This window comes from Heloderma suspectum, chromosome 1 (assembly GCF_057233095.1).
Source record: "Heloderma suspectum isolate Gila_16-S chromosome 1, 16-S_ref, whole genome shotgun sequence".
NCBI lineage: Eukaryota > Metazoa > Chordata > Lepidosauria > Squamata > Helodermatidae > Heloderma > Heloderma suspectum.
In genome coordinates this window covers 353924645-353941356 of record NC_139458.1, presented here as the reverse complement: position 1 = coordinate 353941356, position 16712 = coordinate 353924645, and the positions used below count along the sequence as shown (strand labels likewise).

Genomic DNA, 16712 nt, shown 5'->3' with positions numbered 1-16712 from the left:
TAAAATACAATAAAACCATCAGCACAATAAACCAATCAAAAAACAAACCGAGCACTTGCCTATACCACAAAGACCTCCACAAATAAATGTCTTTAACTGGCGGCTAAATGACAACAGCATGACGGAGCGCTGAATCTCTACTGGAAGAGAATTCTGAAGTTGGGGTGCTACCACCAAAAAGCCCCTGCCATGCGTGGTTGTCCCACAGGCCATATTCCTCATGGGTACCACAAGCAAAGCCTCCTCGGCTGATCTTAAATCCCAGGATGGTTGGTACTGGGGAAGGCCATCCCTCAAGTACTTGGGTCCTGAGCTGTTTAGCTTTGTACGCTAGTACTAACACCTTGATTTGGGCCTGGTAGCTTACTGGCAGCCAGTGCAAAGATTTCAAAACTGGTGTGATATGCTCCCATCTCACTGCCCCTGTCAACATATAGTCAGCAGCATTCTGCATCAGATGCAGCTTCTGGACAATCTCCAAAGGAAGAGAGCATAGCTATAGTCCAAATGGAAAGTTATAAGAGCATGAACTATTGTTTCCAGGTTATACCAGGTTAACTTTTGTAAACCGCCCAGAGAGCTTCGGCTATGGGGTGGTATAGAAATGATGATGATGATGATGATGGTGATAAACTGGTCCAGGGATGGCCAGAGCCAGCAAGCCAGCCAGAGCTGGCCATGAGTACTCCTCACCACTGAGGCTACCTGGGCCTTGAGTCAGAGCTTTGAATCGAGGAGTACTCCCAGACTGCATACCTGTTCCATGAGCTTCCATCTTAGCAGGATTTAACTTTGGTTCATGGTCCTCATCCAGCCCACCATTACCTCCAGGCACCAGTCCAATGCTTGCACAGCCTCTCTTGATTCCAATGGAAAGGAGAGATGGACTGGGTGTCATCCACATATTGGTGACACCATGTTCCAAATCCCCAGGGATCCCCCCCTCCCTGGCCAGTGGTTTCATATAGACCAGAAAGTTGAAAAGGAAAGGCAATACTGTGTTTTAATGTGAATATACAAGCAGTATAATAATTAATTTCCTTCATGGATCACTGCCTTGTTGTGGCGAAGGGGCTGGCGTAACTCAGTGAAGCCATAAGCTATGCCATGCAGGGCCACCCAAGATGGACAGGTCATGGTGGAGAGTTCTGACAAAATGTGGTCCACTGGAGAAGGAAATGGCAACCCACTCCAGTATTCTTGCCAAGAAAACCCCATGGAATGTATCACAAGGCTAAAAGATATGACGCCGGAAGATGAGCCCCTCAAGTCGGAAGGTATCCAATATACTACTGGGGAAGAGCAGAGGGAATTTACAAGTAGCGCCAGAAACAGCGAAGTGGCTGGGCCAAAGCTGAAAGGACACTCAGCTGTGGATGTGTCTGGTGGTGAAAAGAAAGTCCGATGCTGTAAAGAACAATATTGTTTAGGAACTTGGAATGTCAGATCAATGAATCAAGGTAAGCTGGAGGTGGTCAAACATGAGATGGCAAGATTGAACATAGACATCCTGGGAATCAGCGAACTGAAATGGACAAGCATGGGCGAATTTAATTCAGGTGACCATTATATCTACAACTGTGGGCAAGAATCCCTTAGAAGAAATGGAGTAGCACTCATAGTCAACAAAGGGTGGGAAAAGCAGTACTGGGGTACAATCTCAAAAATGATAGAATGATCTCAGTACGAATCCAAGGCAAACCATTCAACATCACAGTAATTCAGGTCTACGCCCCAACCACTGAGGCCAAAGAAGCTGAGGGTGATCGGTTCTATGTACAACACCTAGAACTAAAACCAAAAAAAGATGTCCTCTTCATCATAGGGGATTGGAATGCTAAAGTAGGAAGTCAAGAAATCACTGGGATAACAGGCAAGCATGGTCTTGGTGTACAAAATGAAGCAGGACAAAGGCTAATAGAGTTTTGCCAAGAGAACACGCTGATCATAGCAAACACTCTTTTCCAACAGCACAAGAGGTGACTCTACACATGGACATCACCAGATGGTCAATATCGAAATCAGACTGATTATGTACTTTGCAGCCAAAGATGGAGAAGCTCTATACAGTCAGTAAAAACAAGACCTGGAGCTGACTGTGGCTCAGATCATGAGCTGCTTCTTGCAAAATTTCAGCTGAAATTGAAGAACGTAGGGAAAACCACTAAACCATTCAGATATGACCTAAATCATATCCCTTATGCATATACAGTGGAGGTGAAGAATAGATTTAAGGGATTAGACCTGATAGACAGAGTGCCTGAGGAACTATGGATGGAGGTCCGTAACATTGTTCAGGAGGCAGCAACGAAATCCGTCCCAAAGAAAAAGAAATGCAAGAAAGCCAAGTGGCTGTCTGATGAGGCTTTACAAGTAGCTCACGAAAGAAGGGAAGCGAAAAGCAAGGGAGAAAGGGGAAGATATACCCAACTGAATGCAGAGTTCCAGAGAATAGCAAGGAGAGACAAGAAGGCCTTCTTAAATGAACAATGCAAAGAAATCGAGGAAAACAATAGAATGGGAAAGACTAGAGATCTCTTCAAGAAAACTGGAGATCTCAAGGGAACGTTTTGTGCAAAGACGGGCATGATAAAGGACAAAGAAGGCAGTGACCTAACAGAAGCAGATGAGATTAAGAAGAGGTGGAAAGAATACACAGAAGAACTATACAGGAAAGATCTGAATGTCCCTGATAGCCATGAGAGTGCGGTCACTGAACTTGAGCCGGACATCCTAGAGAGTGAAGTCAAGTGGGCCTTAGGAAGCATTACTAACAACAAAGCTAGCGGAGATGACAGTATTACAGCTGTGCTATTTATGATCCTAAAAGATGATGCTGTTAAAGTGCTGCGCTCAATATGCCGACAAATTTGGAACACTCAACAATGGCCACAAGACTGGAAAAGGTCAGTTTACATTCCAATTCCAAAGAAGAGCAATGCCAAAGGGTGTTCAAACTACCGCACAATTGCGCTCATTTCACATGCCAGCAAGGTGATGCTCAAAATCCTACAAGCTAGGCTTCAGCAGTATGTGAACCGAGAACTACCGGAAGTACAAGCTGGGTTTCGAAGAGGCAGAGGAACTAGAGATCAAATCGCCAACATTCGCTGCATCATGGAGAAAGCAAGAGAATTCCAGAAAATGTCTATTTCTGCTTCATTGACTACGCTAAAGCCTTTGATTGTGTGGATCACAACAAACTGTGGCAAATTCTTAAAGAGATGGGAGTACCAGACCACCTTACCTGTCTCCTGAGAAACCTGTGCAAGGGTCAAGAAGCAACAGTAAGAACCCGACATGGAACAACCGATTGGTTCAAAATTGGGAAAGGAGTATGACAAGGCTGTATATTGTCGCCCTGCTTATTTAATTTAGATGCAGAGTACATCATGAGAAACGCCGGGTTGGATGAATCACAGGTTGGAATTAAGATTGCCAGGAGAATTATCAACAACCTCCGATATGCAGACGATACCACCCTAATGGCAGAAAGCGAAGAGGATCTAAAGAGCCTCTTGTTGAAGGTGAAAGTGGAGAGTGCAAAAGCTGGTTTGAAACTCAACATTAAAAAAACTAAAATCATGGCATCTGGCCCCATCACTTCCTGGCATATAGAAGGGGAAGAAATGGAAGCAGTGACAGACTTTATTTTCTTGGGCTCCAAGATCACCGCAGATGGTGACTGTAGCCATGAAATTAAAAGACGCTTGCTCCTTGGGAGGAAAGCTATGGCAAACCTAGACAGCATAGTAAGAAGCTGAGACATCACCTTGCCGACAAAGGTTCATATAATCAAAGCTATGGTTTTCCCAGTAGTAGCGTATGGCTGTGAGAGCTGGACTATAAGGAAGGCTGAGCGTCGAAGAATTGATGCTTTCGAACTGTGGTGCTGGAGAAGACTCTTACGACTCCCCTGGACTACAAGTAGGTCAAGTCAGTCAGTCCTAAAGGAAATCAACCCTGACTGTTCATTGGAAGGACAGATACTGAAGTTGAAGCTCAAATATTTTGGCCACCTAATGCAAAGAGAAAACTCTCTGGAAAAGACCCTGATGCTGGGAAAAATTGAAGGCAAAAGGAGAAGGGGACGGCAGAGGATGAGATGGCTAGATAGCATCACCGATGCAATGAATATGGACTTGAGCACGCTCCAGGAGAGAGCGCAGGGCAGGAAGGCCTCGCGTGCTATGGTCCATGGGGTCATGAAGAGTCAGACATGACTGAACCACTGAACAACAACAGTGAGAGTACATCACCACAGAGCAATGTAGAACAAGTTCTGGATTCAATAGAAACTGCTTGGTATCATTCCAAGCAGCAATGTTCTACTATGGCTGCCTTTGGAATCACAATGATAAAAACGTCACTCAATTTTGGATTTTATTACTATTTCTAAAAGGTGATTTTATATCACCAGAGAGAAAACTAGAGACTGATCCAGTATTATGGAAAGCAATTGGATTCCGTTATATAACTGGTGAGAGCTGAATCAGGTGCTAAATAAGATTATGATGACTTAGGGGGCAATCCTATTAGATCTGCCCTGGGTACTCATAACCCTCCAAACCTGGAGGCATACGAGTACCCAATGCAGAGCGGGAGGCGCCTCCTGCTCTCCAGTTTAGCTACATGAGCTTTTCTGCCCATATAGCGGAGGCATCAGGGAAGAAGAGGGGCAGAGGTTGGGGATGGCTGGGGACAGCTCATATTCCCACTTCCCCAGTCCCCTCCCCTCCCAGAGGAACACTCCCTTTCCTTCCTTACAAGTTCACATTTGCAAGCTCGTGGAGCCAGCCAGTAGAGTTCTCTCCATGCTGGCTGTGAAAGGGTTGGGAAGCTTGGACTCCAGGGTCTGAGGTGGGAGTGTTTTCTCCAGCCTTGGGTCCAGGAATCCGAAAAAACCTATTGCCCCCCCCAACAGTATCTAGGGTACAAAGGATTGTTCCCTTGTATGCTATGGTTTATGGCAAGGGTAGGCAATCCAGTGCCCTCCAGATGCTTCAGACTACAACTCCCAGAATACCTGACCATTGGCCATGCTGGCTGGGGCTTATGGGAGGGGCATCAGGTTGCCTAACTCTAATTTATGGCCTTGATTTAATTATTCAAAAGAGTTCTGTTCCACCGTGTTATCAAATGATGGTCTATGTAAAAGATTATGTGTCAGTTCAGACATAACATTCACCATCTTCTTCCAAACTGAATACAAAGATAAAATATAAAACAATTTAAAACCACCTCTGATAGAAACCAGTACAATAAGCAACATTATTAAAAACTATCCAAACTTACAATGCCACCAAAAGGTAGAGTAAATAAAACAAATTTCAGCTGGGGCCTAAAAGATATTAATGTTGGTGCCAGATAGACATCTTTAAGGAGGACATTAGATAATCTGGGCACTGTAACAGAAACGGCTGTGCCCCTGACCAACAACCACCCTGTTGGGTTCCAAACAGTAACTTCCAAATAATAATAACTTCCAAATAATTGCTCACATGAATGGTATAACTTCAGAAGACCAAATTCTGATACTTCCCTTCCATGAACAGGAAAACTGCAAATCATGATTGTCCCATTCACAAGAGAGGAGCTCACCTTTGTTTTAGAAGTTCTTTAAATCAATAAATTAAAGTTTCCAGTTTAAAGATGTCCAAGAGATAAGCCTGATAGATGAAAGCACTTTGCAACATAGTTCAACTCTTTAGCAATCAAATTAACCTGTTCTTCATAGCCCAGCTCAATTCATACTAATTAATTTTATATTTAGCTAAATATGAATTGCTAGGTAGTTCATATTTAAGGTCTTGTAAAAAGACTTGGCTGGAAATGTATGGCTCAGAATTTACAAATAGAGGAGAATAATAGAAGCTTAAATTTTGCGTTAAGGTAATGTTATATGAAGCATCTGAGTTCCGCCCCCCCCCCGCCCTTCTTTTTGCATGTATCTTGCCATATGAACAATTTTTGAATAAATGCATATAGCAAAACATCTATCCTTGGGTTTAATTTAGCCAAAGCAATAGCCTAAAAACATACTTTGGACAGGTAGGCATATGTTTCACCCTAGATGGGTGTTATTCAGTGCCACAACAAGCCCTAGGATTAGACTGCAAGTAACCCACTCCCCCTGAATCACAGCTTCCTCACCATCTGCACATAATCATTTACACATGGTTTTAGTTTACCTTAATCTTCCAGTTTGTATTTGCCCAACTACAGAAATTTTGCCAGTGACTGGAGCTATTTTTAAAATCACAATATGCAGTTTTATTTCAGCCTGTGAACCCCAAGAGAACACAAATGATATTGGCTGAGGGTGCACATGATATTTCAATGCCAAAGAAAAAGAAAAATCCTCAACCCCACCCCACAAATCCTACACCCTTGTTTCTCTACTGTAAAGTGCATAATGGGAGCCAGGTTGTTTATAAGACATGCTGAATTGACGTAAAAAGGCAACAAACTTAACAATGGAATCTTTAATAAACCCTGTGCGCCATAACCTAAGGCACCATTTCACCATTCTGTGTAATGGTTATTTTATAAGCAGGTGAATTGAATTATGAGTTGCTCTGTCAAGACTTGATGTCTGAATGTATATAACCTGTCAGGTGTGTTTTTGCACTAACCCAGAAGTGCAGAGAATGAAACCATTCCAAAGCGGCACCTTGGCCAACAGAATGTCCCTGGGGTGGAGTAGGACAGGACCCAAGTATTCAGCCCCAGCAGTATTTGGAGCTCAGTGGTTGATGAAAAGATCCTGCTGTCCCTAGTGCTGATGAAGCTGTTCCCTTCACCGCTAGAGTGAACCAAGGAGTAGCAAAGCTGAAATGGAGCATCTGTCCTCATTACATGTAATTGACTTATTTCTTTTCTAATCTTGTTGTTGTTCAGTTGTTAAGTGAGCAAATACATAGGTTCTCTTCACAGCAAAAAATAAAAACACTGTTAGTCAGACCCTCAATTAAATCAATTAAGAGGCAGCCACCAGACACTAGAAAAGCTTTCCAAAATAAGAACCCTTTACCAGTCACCTAAAAGGATCCAGTTAAGTGACCAAATGGGCCTTCTGAGGAAAGGGGAGCTCCATGGGATGAGTACCATGACCAGAAAGTCCCTTCTCTTTATCACTATCCATTATGTCCCAGATGTCAGCAGAATGCAAAGCAGGGCTGCCTCTGAAGACATTAACATCTAGGGTGACACACATGGGGGAGGGGAGAAATCTGCAATTTTTTTTGGCTGCCTCAGTAGCCAAAGCCAAGAGCACTCCATAAGTTTTAAACTCTCAAAAATGAAGGCATCTGAACATGCATGAGCCCTCCACTATTAATCGGAAAACCTGAAATCCCACATCCTTACCAGGGCTTTCTGCTTCCAGATTTTTTGTGGGATTAAAATCGGCTCATTTGCATGGGTGGACACACGCTTTAAATAGAGGGCATCCTTTCTCAGGAAGTTCTATATGTTTCTATATGTTTCATTTTACAGCCACTAGATGGCACTGTGATTATTGCACAACGCTGTCATTACATACAGCCGAAAGATCGGATTAACATCCCTCATCATGATATAAAAGAGGGATAAAGGTCATAAACCACAGGAGGGGCCCTGGAGGTTGAAGACATCATGTAAAGGACCCACAAACTTCCACGAGCAACTAATCTTGATTGCACAATACAAGCCCCATGTGAAGAAGCTCTTATTTTGTTTTTTTATTCTCCCTGGTATATAAGTTAGGAGGAATACAGAAAAAAACCCTTCTCAGAGTTATCACTGGAGGAAGGAACCATTTAAAGTTCAGGTTCAGCTTAGAAACAACACCAGCTTTAAGCCTTGGATGCTGCTCAGCCCCCCCCCCCCACCCCCTATGATATGTTATGAAAGGAAAAGGAAGAAGAACTGGCAGATGAGAGAGCTGGTCCAAGCCATTACACGCCAATGCATGATGTACTGCACAGTATTGGATTTGATTGCATAAGCTGCTTTGGGAGGGATCATGCCCCGAAAGGCAGCTGAGAAATATATTTTTTAAAAAATAAATAATAAATAACAATAAGGTGAAATTTGGAGGGGAACTGGTCTGGGCTCATAATGGCTGAGGGATTTCTGAACCTCCTTCTCCATTTCTGAAATTTGTCTCCATCCCTAATACCAAAATATCTGCCCATTTCATGACCATTTAATCACCATTAGGTCACTTCAAACATGCCTTTTAAAAGTTGATACATCTCAAACCTAGTTAGTACCTTGTATTTGGCTTCAGGTTTTCAATGGGCAAATTAGTGCTTCCTGCAGTCTTGGTTGACCATTTGTTCCTGATGAAGTCATCGTAAGATGCACTGTAAACTAAATATCCTGCCAAGAAAAGGAGATAAAATGTACATCAGGCCTGCACACCATCAGGGTGATCATTGGGGCAATTTGCGGCAGCAAGCAGTGAAGCAGCTCACAAATAGGAACTAGGGTGGCCACATGTCCTAATTTTCAGAGGACAGACTTCTATTTTGGAGAGCTGGCAGAGAACAGTCCTCCATTTGAAGGTGTCCTCTATTTGATGGGTTGCCCGGTCCAAGCCTGGTTGAAAGTCAAACACCCATAAGAAAGATGAGCAGCAGGGGCCTTGAAGCTGCCCATCAGCAGTGAGCACCTGGACGGCAGACTGAGCAAGGCACACAGGTCACCTGGTCACAGTCTTCCCCACTATGGTGAGATGCACTGTATTTCTATTTAAACTATAGTGACTATTTCTAAATTTGCATTTAAAAGAAAAATGAAAAGAGACATGGCTGCTACTGCTGCAACAGATAAGGGAAGGGGCCAAAGCATTCAGAGAATTTTCAGTGGGCCCTCTGAAAAATGGAAGAACTGCCCCCCACCACTCCATGTTTTCCGAATGGTGGGAGATTCAGGACAGATAAAAGGAAATATTTTTTCACATAGTATATACTTGAACTATGGAATTTGGTACCACAAGATGTAGTGATGGCCACCAACTTAGATGGTTTTAAATAGGATTAAATAGATTCACTGAGGATCAGAGGCAGTATGCTTCCGAATACCAGTTGCTGGGTAACATAAACGCAAGGATGTTACTACATGGCAACAGTGTGAACAGAATGCTGCATTAGACAGGCCTTTGGTCTGATCCAGCACAGCTCTTCCGAAGTTTTTATGACTTACCAAATAGCCATAATGGCAGCAGTACCCTCTTTTCTTTTCTTTTCTTTTTAAAAAAACTTTGTTTCCTGAAGGAAAAGGCCATGACAGAGGGTTCTGAGGGGACGCTGTGGAGTAGCTGCCAAGAGTAGCTACACCACTGCAAGTGGCAGCAAGCCAAAGTTAAAATGGAAAAGTGACTGCTACCAGCTGATAAACTCCTTGAAACTTGCAAACAGGTTTGCTCCCCGCACCAAAACAAATGCTGAAATGATCCCCCAAATTCATTATCAGCAAATGGGACGGCAAATGCAGTGTGTGTGTGGTGGTGGGGGGGGATATTTACTCAGCACTACTAATACCCACTAGCCGGGTACTGCATGCCACAGGGCCAGTCAATACCACCAGTGCTCAGGATCTCAGACTATATTCAGATAGTATAGAGTTCGGAGGAGAGCAGGGATGGCAGCAGGTAGAAGCTCACACCCCATCGTAACTCCTTTAATCAGTGCTGCTTCTTCCCACACTTCTGTTTCTGCACTAAAGCACAGAATTAAGCTCACTGGAAACTCCCAACTAAACACACCCTAACTCAGGTTATCAACACATTATCTGATCTGCACGTGCTCCACTTGTTCATGTCTGACAGCAACATTCACAACTTACAATACACTTTTCATTCAATAAATCCAGATCAACTTGTTTTGAACACTGTTTACATTCTGTACTGCATCTGTATGACATTATTTTCTCCTTGTCTGGCTTTGAGCCAATGCACCTGGTGGCTTTCCTTGCGACGTTGAGGAGGGTGGAAATTATCAGCCCAGGAATCCAATCTTAAATGAGATCAATCCATTTTAGTTCTAAAAACACTGAGTTATAACCTTGGTGATATGGAACAGAGAGGCCTTGTAAATCTGGAATTCCTTTTCACTGCACCTCAAACTGCCATCAAGGCAAAACTAAAAAGACTGGCCTTTCAAAAAATCCAAGACTGAAACTGAGTGTCACTTGCGGCTTCATTCAGGTGCACTAGAACAGGCAGCAACATTTTTTAATCGCAAAGACTTCTTCATTCTCGTGAAGAAAGAAGAACACATTTAAACTTTAAAAATAATTCTTAGTGCAGCCTCCCCCAAGCTGGGGCCTTCCAGATGTGTTGGGCTACAACTCCCAGCATTTGAGTTGTAGTCCAACACATCTGGAGGGCACCTGGTTGGGGAAGGCTCAGTTTAACTATTTCAGGCTACAATGCTAAAGCCACTTGCGCTGGAGAATTTCTGGGATGTGGTACTAAGCCAAGGGATTGTCACTAGAGGTCAGAGAACAAGGATCTGAACCCAGTGGCCCCTGAGAATTCTACTGATCAGTGTGGGAGGGTCGCTAACCCTCTACTTCTTTTAAAGATCAGAGTCCCCTTCATGCATTACACATGTGAAGGGACTCCCCAAGCAGAAGGAAAGAGGGCCTGCTCCACTGGTCCCACGGCTAAAATCGCATCCCCACCCCCACTATCCCTACTGCTTTGACATCCATGTGTTGAGCGCAGATGTCGGCAAAGGGGTGGGTACACGTGGACAACTGCTTGCTCACGTGTGGGGTCTCTGTGCAATTGGGCTGCCTCAGCTCACCTTGGACTGGATATGCGCATTGTCACAAGCCACAAGGGACTTCAGAGAATTACATAAACAGCCGGAATAAGGATGACAGTCAGCCATATCAAGTGACGGAACACTACAGCTGAGAAAAAAGGAGACTGCACACTGGTTTTATAAACCTCCCTGTTCACTGTGAGATATTACCAGAAACTGGTTTAATTATTTTTACCCATATTTTTGTATTTTGGCTTATGTTATATATACTGAAGATCTTGGGTTTCTCAGGATTAGGTCTTTACAACTAAGTCAGACGCAGCATTTGCCAGCAACTTTTCAAACATATCTCTGCCACTAGTCAATGGTACTTTAATTAGTGGAACACAAGACAGAAGATATTGCAATGCAGTGTGGAAACATCTCCAGGTGGGGAACCTCCAGCCCACGGGCCAGATGTGGCCCACGGGGTCTCCCCTCTCAGCTTCCCACCCATCCCCGGCCTTCTTCAGCCATTAGGTTTTAAAAGCTTCCACTGGTGCCACGGCAGTGGCAATAAGGGGGCAGGATGGGCAGGACTGGTGGTGATGGGGGGTGGGGGGCAAGCATCCTCCCGCCTTAGGCAGTGGGACATCTTGTACCACTGCTGGTTTGAATCTCTGTGTATTCAGCCATGCCTGTGCAGCTACCTCCTTTTTCTGACAGACTCCTCATCATTAAGAGCTACGTGTCAGGCAGGAACAACACAATCTTCTCCATGCTGGAGATAACTGTATCTGTGGAATCTGGATGGTGCAGACGAGTGAGAATTTTGTTTGTTTTGTTTTTGCTAAGAACCTTCCAAACCTTCACAAGTTGAGACAAGGGTGTCAAAGAAAGGCATCTGAAGGGAGAGACGACTTTTCTTTCAGTTCATACAACATATTTACATACCATAGAAATACACTCCTAACTGCAGTATCACCTTCACATTATAAGGGCCATATTTCTATTTTCCTAGAAGGCCAGATATGACAAATCTTTCCCAACGTTTGATCCCTATTAACAGCTGTCCCTAGTGAGCTAGTACATAGGGATGTACAGATTGTATAAAATCTGCTCCATCTATGTCTCACAGATTATCAGGTGCCTTTCATTTCGTCATCCGCCCATCAATGGAATCAATTTTTTTTCCAAGTTTACACAAATTTGCATGTGCAAAAATGTGCACATCCCCCAAAATGTGTATTTCCATGCTTCAGCCTATGGGGGAAAGGTGCATTTTTGGCCGGGTTTTTTATTTTGCAAATTTTTCTACAACAAAATTTGCACAAAACTCGGGAAAATTAGAAAAACAGTCCGCACGTCTGCAGACTCTGCCCGACAGGGGAAAAGCCAGTCTGCTGCAGAATCCATGGGTCAGATTTGTGAAAATCTGAACTCATTTGGTTCCATTGCAGATTTCTCTGACATCCTACTAGTACACTCTAACACTCTTTTTTTTTTACATTGGGCATTCCAACCTGCCCATGCATTAAGATCTTCTAATGAGGCCCTTCTCAGCTACCACCAGTTGGTGAAGTATGTTACACATGTATAAGGGAGAGGGCCTTTTCAATGGTGGCACCCCGACTTTGGAAACGTTTCTCCAGGAAGGTCGACTGATGATGACATCACAATTTTTTTAGTGCCAGTCAAACCATTTTTGTTGGCCCAGACATTTCAAATTGGTTTTATGGCTTTTGCCTGTGTTATAGATTTGTAGCCTCTCACTTTAATTATTTGTGTGAAGGATATTGTGTTTCCATTATGTAGGATTCAAAATTATTGTCCACTGTCCTGGAATCTCTTTGGATGAAGGTCAATTAGAAATGCTTGAAATAAAAAAAATACATAAAGTGAGTTTGCTTTGTGCAGACGGCATAAGGAATGACAACCACTGGATTATTCATAGTGAGTAGCCAGTATTACTGTACCTGTGACCAGATCCCCACGTACAGGTTTAGCCCAGTCGATAATCACAAAGGAATGGCAGCCTTCCACAGCCACTATGGTGATATTGTGAGGAGCCTTCTGAGGACGCATTTCTGTCTTTTTTAGGTCATTGGGGATGATTTCATCCAGGCTTTCGACTTGGAAGTGTTCTAGTGCCTCTGTCAATGAGCATGGAGCTGCCGGGTCTTTGTTTAGATAAGTCACATAAGGAGCTGGAAGAGACACAGAAAGGCAACATTCATTCCAAGTCTGTACAGATGGATGGATTATTAAAAAAATAATAATCCTGACATTCAAAAAAAATGTTTCCACAGTGAACTGAAACTGCAAACCAGATCAAGTATATATTAGCTTTTTTAAACACAGTATATTAGACATTCATTTCCTGGACTTAGAACTTGTATATTTTCCTACCATTTGTTAAAATTTTCAAGTCTGTAAACAGATGCCATCTGGGTTCTACCCTTAAAGGTGGCCTAAAAATAATTGTAAATAAAGAAAAAATAAATTTTAATTTTAAAAGCTCCTGGAGTGGTATTAGAATTCACATAAACGTAGTGTTGTGGAAGCCAGCAGCATGACAAACATTCCTTGTGACTTAGCCATAGTCTGAGGAAGGCAATAACTGGGAGAGCAACAACCAACTGGCGCATGTTAGTGTATGTGTATAAAGCTCAGAAGCAATGCTTGATGTCACATTGTTGCTGTATCCTACGGATCAGCAACTGGAGGCCCCTAGGCTAAATCTGGTTCCACCAGTGAGGGAAACCATTTACCACCACCACCACCCTGCAGCTGCCAACCTAGAAGTAAAATGGCTATATGCTGTGGATGTTACCATGCCAGTAGCCCTCTTTGGAGAAGAGTAGTGGGGCTGAGGCCCACCCTCCCCCACTGCATACACCTCAAAGTGGCTCTCCAGTAAAACTATTTACTGACCAACACCTTAAAAGTTAAGGACTGCCTTTCACATCCCAAACACTATGAACTGCCTCAGCCGTCTTAGAAGAAGAGGTATATATCACTGTGAAGGCCCAAGCCAGACATATTCTAGATCAAAGGTCAGAATTAGATTCTCAAATCTTTGCTCAGAATCTGAGTGTTTAGTAGCTTGTATTTGGTCTCTTATGGTCAACATTAAGACTTTGCTATGATGCTCAGAATATTCCAGAAAAGGTGTAGCTATACTACAGATTTAAAGTGGTTTAACAGTAATTCCCTTCCCACAAAGAACTCTGAGACCTGTAGTTCTACAAAGGAAGCTAAGGATTTGTAAGAAAGAAGTCTCAGCACCTTTACCAAACTGCAAAATATAGGATTCTTTGGGAAAAGCCATGACTGATAAAACTGCTATACAGTGGATATACGTTTGTAGTATGGATAACCCCTATAATAAGGACACAGAGAGGCAGAGTGAGTGGCAAGGGGATGCTCCTGAGGCAAGACCTGCTGTGCAATCCCTCCCCTCTTCTTCTGAACAGCAAGCACATCTTTCTCTGCCAACTTAGAGGAGCGGCAATGTGCTCCTGGTTGTTTAGGAACACCCACATGATTTGTCTAGGAAGCACTGCCTAAGGATGTTGGAGGAACCCATCCAGGGGGAATTCATCAGCTTGCCCCCGCCCTCCGAACTTTGCTCGTTTCCCTGCAAGCTGGCCCAACTTGATCTGCATCAAGTTGGGCCAGCTTGCAGATTTTCCTGAGTTTTTAAATTTACATAAAGAGAAATGTGTGCTTATGTGTGTTTACATAAAGAGAATTGTGGGGGCGCAATTTGTGTGATTACTGCAAATTTCAGCCATAATTCACATAATTTGCACAAACTGCAAATGCAATTTGATCGCTCGGAGTCCATCAAGCCCCCAAAGGGCCAGATTCCACAGTGACAGACACCCCTATGCATTGCCTTCACACTAACTCAGCACTGTTTTTACTCAGAGGTGTGACCGCACTTGCTAAGTGATCCATGATTGGCTGAGATCACTAAAAGAAGGAGAAATCAGAGACTAAAAAAGGCACTCAAAGCAGCAGCAGCCAGGGGGAAAAATGGTTGTCAACAGTACTGAAAAAAAAACCCTAAACACAGGATGGTTTGTGGGGACCATTTTGGCCCTCTCAAAACACAATATTCACCCTCAAAAGATTCATGGATGAACATTCAACACAGCTGTGGTTATCATTGCTAGTTTATAGTGACAAAAAGTTCCCTCAAACGTAGCTCATGGGCAAATTAAATGGGCAAATTTATTATCTCAAATGTCATCCTAATGTTGAAAGATGCTTTACTGCTAGTCACTGGAAATGTTTATTCAGTTACAGTTTACAGATTTCGTTAGAAGAATAATTGTTTCCCCCCCACCCCAAATGCTATGAAGTGTTTATAAGAACAACATTTTTAGTTTATCTTGCTAGATTTCATTCCTCTGGGAAGTTATTTTCCAGTATATGTCATGTATTTATCTTTAGACACTCCCAAGTCCTTTCTGTTCACAAATGACTGAGAAACACTGTCAGTGAGAGGAGAGAAAGGACATTCAACCACTTGACAGAAAGTAGTTGAACACCTAGTCAAACTCTTGACTGGCATAAAAGCACTTAATTTTTTTTGTTTGTTTTTAAATTAGATGGTTAACTGTGCCAAGTGACATGTAAGGACTGGGGAGAAGGCATTTTACATCATCCCCCCACAACAGAGCCTTCATCAGTCACCACTGCTGAGAAGAACCAGGGGCTGCAGACCATCTGTCATCAGTTTGGGCAAGAGCAGCACTTCAACACAGACACCCTGCTCCATAACACTTCCATAAATGGCACACCAGAGGCAAGACTCATTGCTGCTCAGTTCAATTGCACGTTGTCACAGTTCACAGTCCCAGTAGGTTGACAGTCAAAAACAGGTTGCACAGCTGGGCATTCCTAGGATGGAAAGCCCCGCTGTGGGCTGTTTTCCAAGAGGACGAGAGGGAAAGGAGAGAAATCCAAAGTGCCTGCTCAGAAACATCCTCCTTCTGGTTCGCCACCACCCTTTGGCTAGGGCAGGGGTGTTGAACCTCTTTCAGCCCAAGGGCTGAATTCCATTTCGGAGCTCTCGGGGGCTACCTTCGAGTAGCGGGCAGGGCCAAAGGCAAAAGGGGTGGGACAAAAGGGGCGGGGCCAGAGACAAAAAGGACAAAGCCAAAAACACCAGCATATTGTAGCTTAAAGCTCTTACTGCCAGTCACTAAGCCGCAGGAGAGGCATTTCAACCTTTTAGAAGTGGAGGATGTGCAAAAGCAGGGAAGCCACCAATCGACCGGCTGTTGGTGGAAAGGGGCTTGGCCATGTGGTAGCTGGGACCGCAGATGCATTTAAAGAAAGTTCTGAATAGGGAATTAAAACATTCAGACAAAAAAGATATATTAACAAAAAAAAATTCAATTTCAAATGAGTAACAATAAATAACAGTAGTTTTCCCTCCCTCCTTTACTTCACACTGGAATCACCCCTTTGCCCTTTCTTGCCTTTCTTCCAGTCCTGTTGGTGTGTGAGCACACGGGGCCTTCACACTTCCTTCTCCAACCATTAGCTCCTTGGATATCTTCAACATTGAGGCCTCCAGCTCTTGCCTGTTCCTCACAGCTGTTCTGGCCCCTGAAGATCCAGTCAGCTCCTTGCCTTGGCTTCCTGCTCACATGCTCATTAAAAACCTTCTCTTCCCAAAACCACCAACTTCCTTCCCTTCCTCTTCTCCCTCTCCCCAACTTCCTTCTCTAACCACTCTCCTCCACACCTTCCATTTCCCCTAGCAACTGTTGCCATGTGTCTCACCTTATCAACACTCCACTTGCCTGGCTTATGTATCCCATGCCACCGCCATCTGTGGAATCCCAGAGGGTGGATCTGGACCCCAAATAGGCCAAATTTTTGGTTCAACACACCTGGGCTAGGGGGCACGGTATCTGAAAATAACACCTCCAGGGAACCACTCCCTGACCTCAGCTT

General features: G+C 43.7%; 1 protein-coding gene across 1 annotated transcript in view; it reads right to left on the bottom strand.

Moving 5' to 3' along the window:
• FNDC1 (fibronectin type III domain containing 1) overlaps positions 1–16712 on the bottom strand; it is a 137465-nt gene that overhangs the window by 29387 nt on the left and 91366 nt on the right. Inside the window, exons 14-15 of the mRNA XM_084831947.1 lie at positions 12713–12943; positions 8256–8364 (exon numbers count right to left, since the gene is read on the bottom strand). Of these exons, the coding sequence (XP_084688073.1) occupies positions 8256–8364; positions 12713–12943 (340 nt within the window). The remainder of the gene's footprint in view (positions 1–8255; positions 8365–12712; positions 12944–16712) is intronic.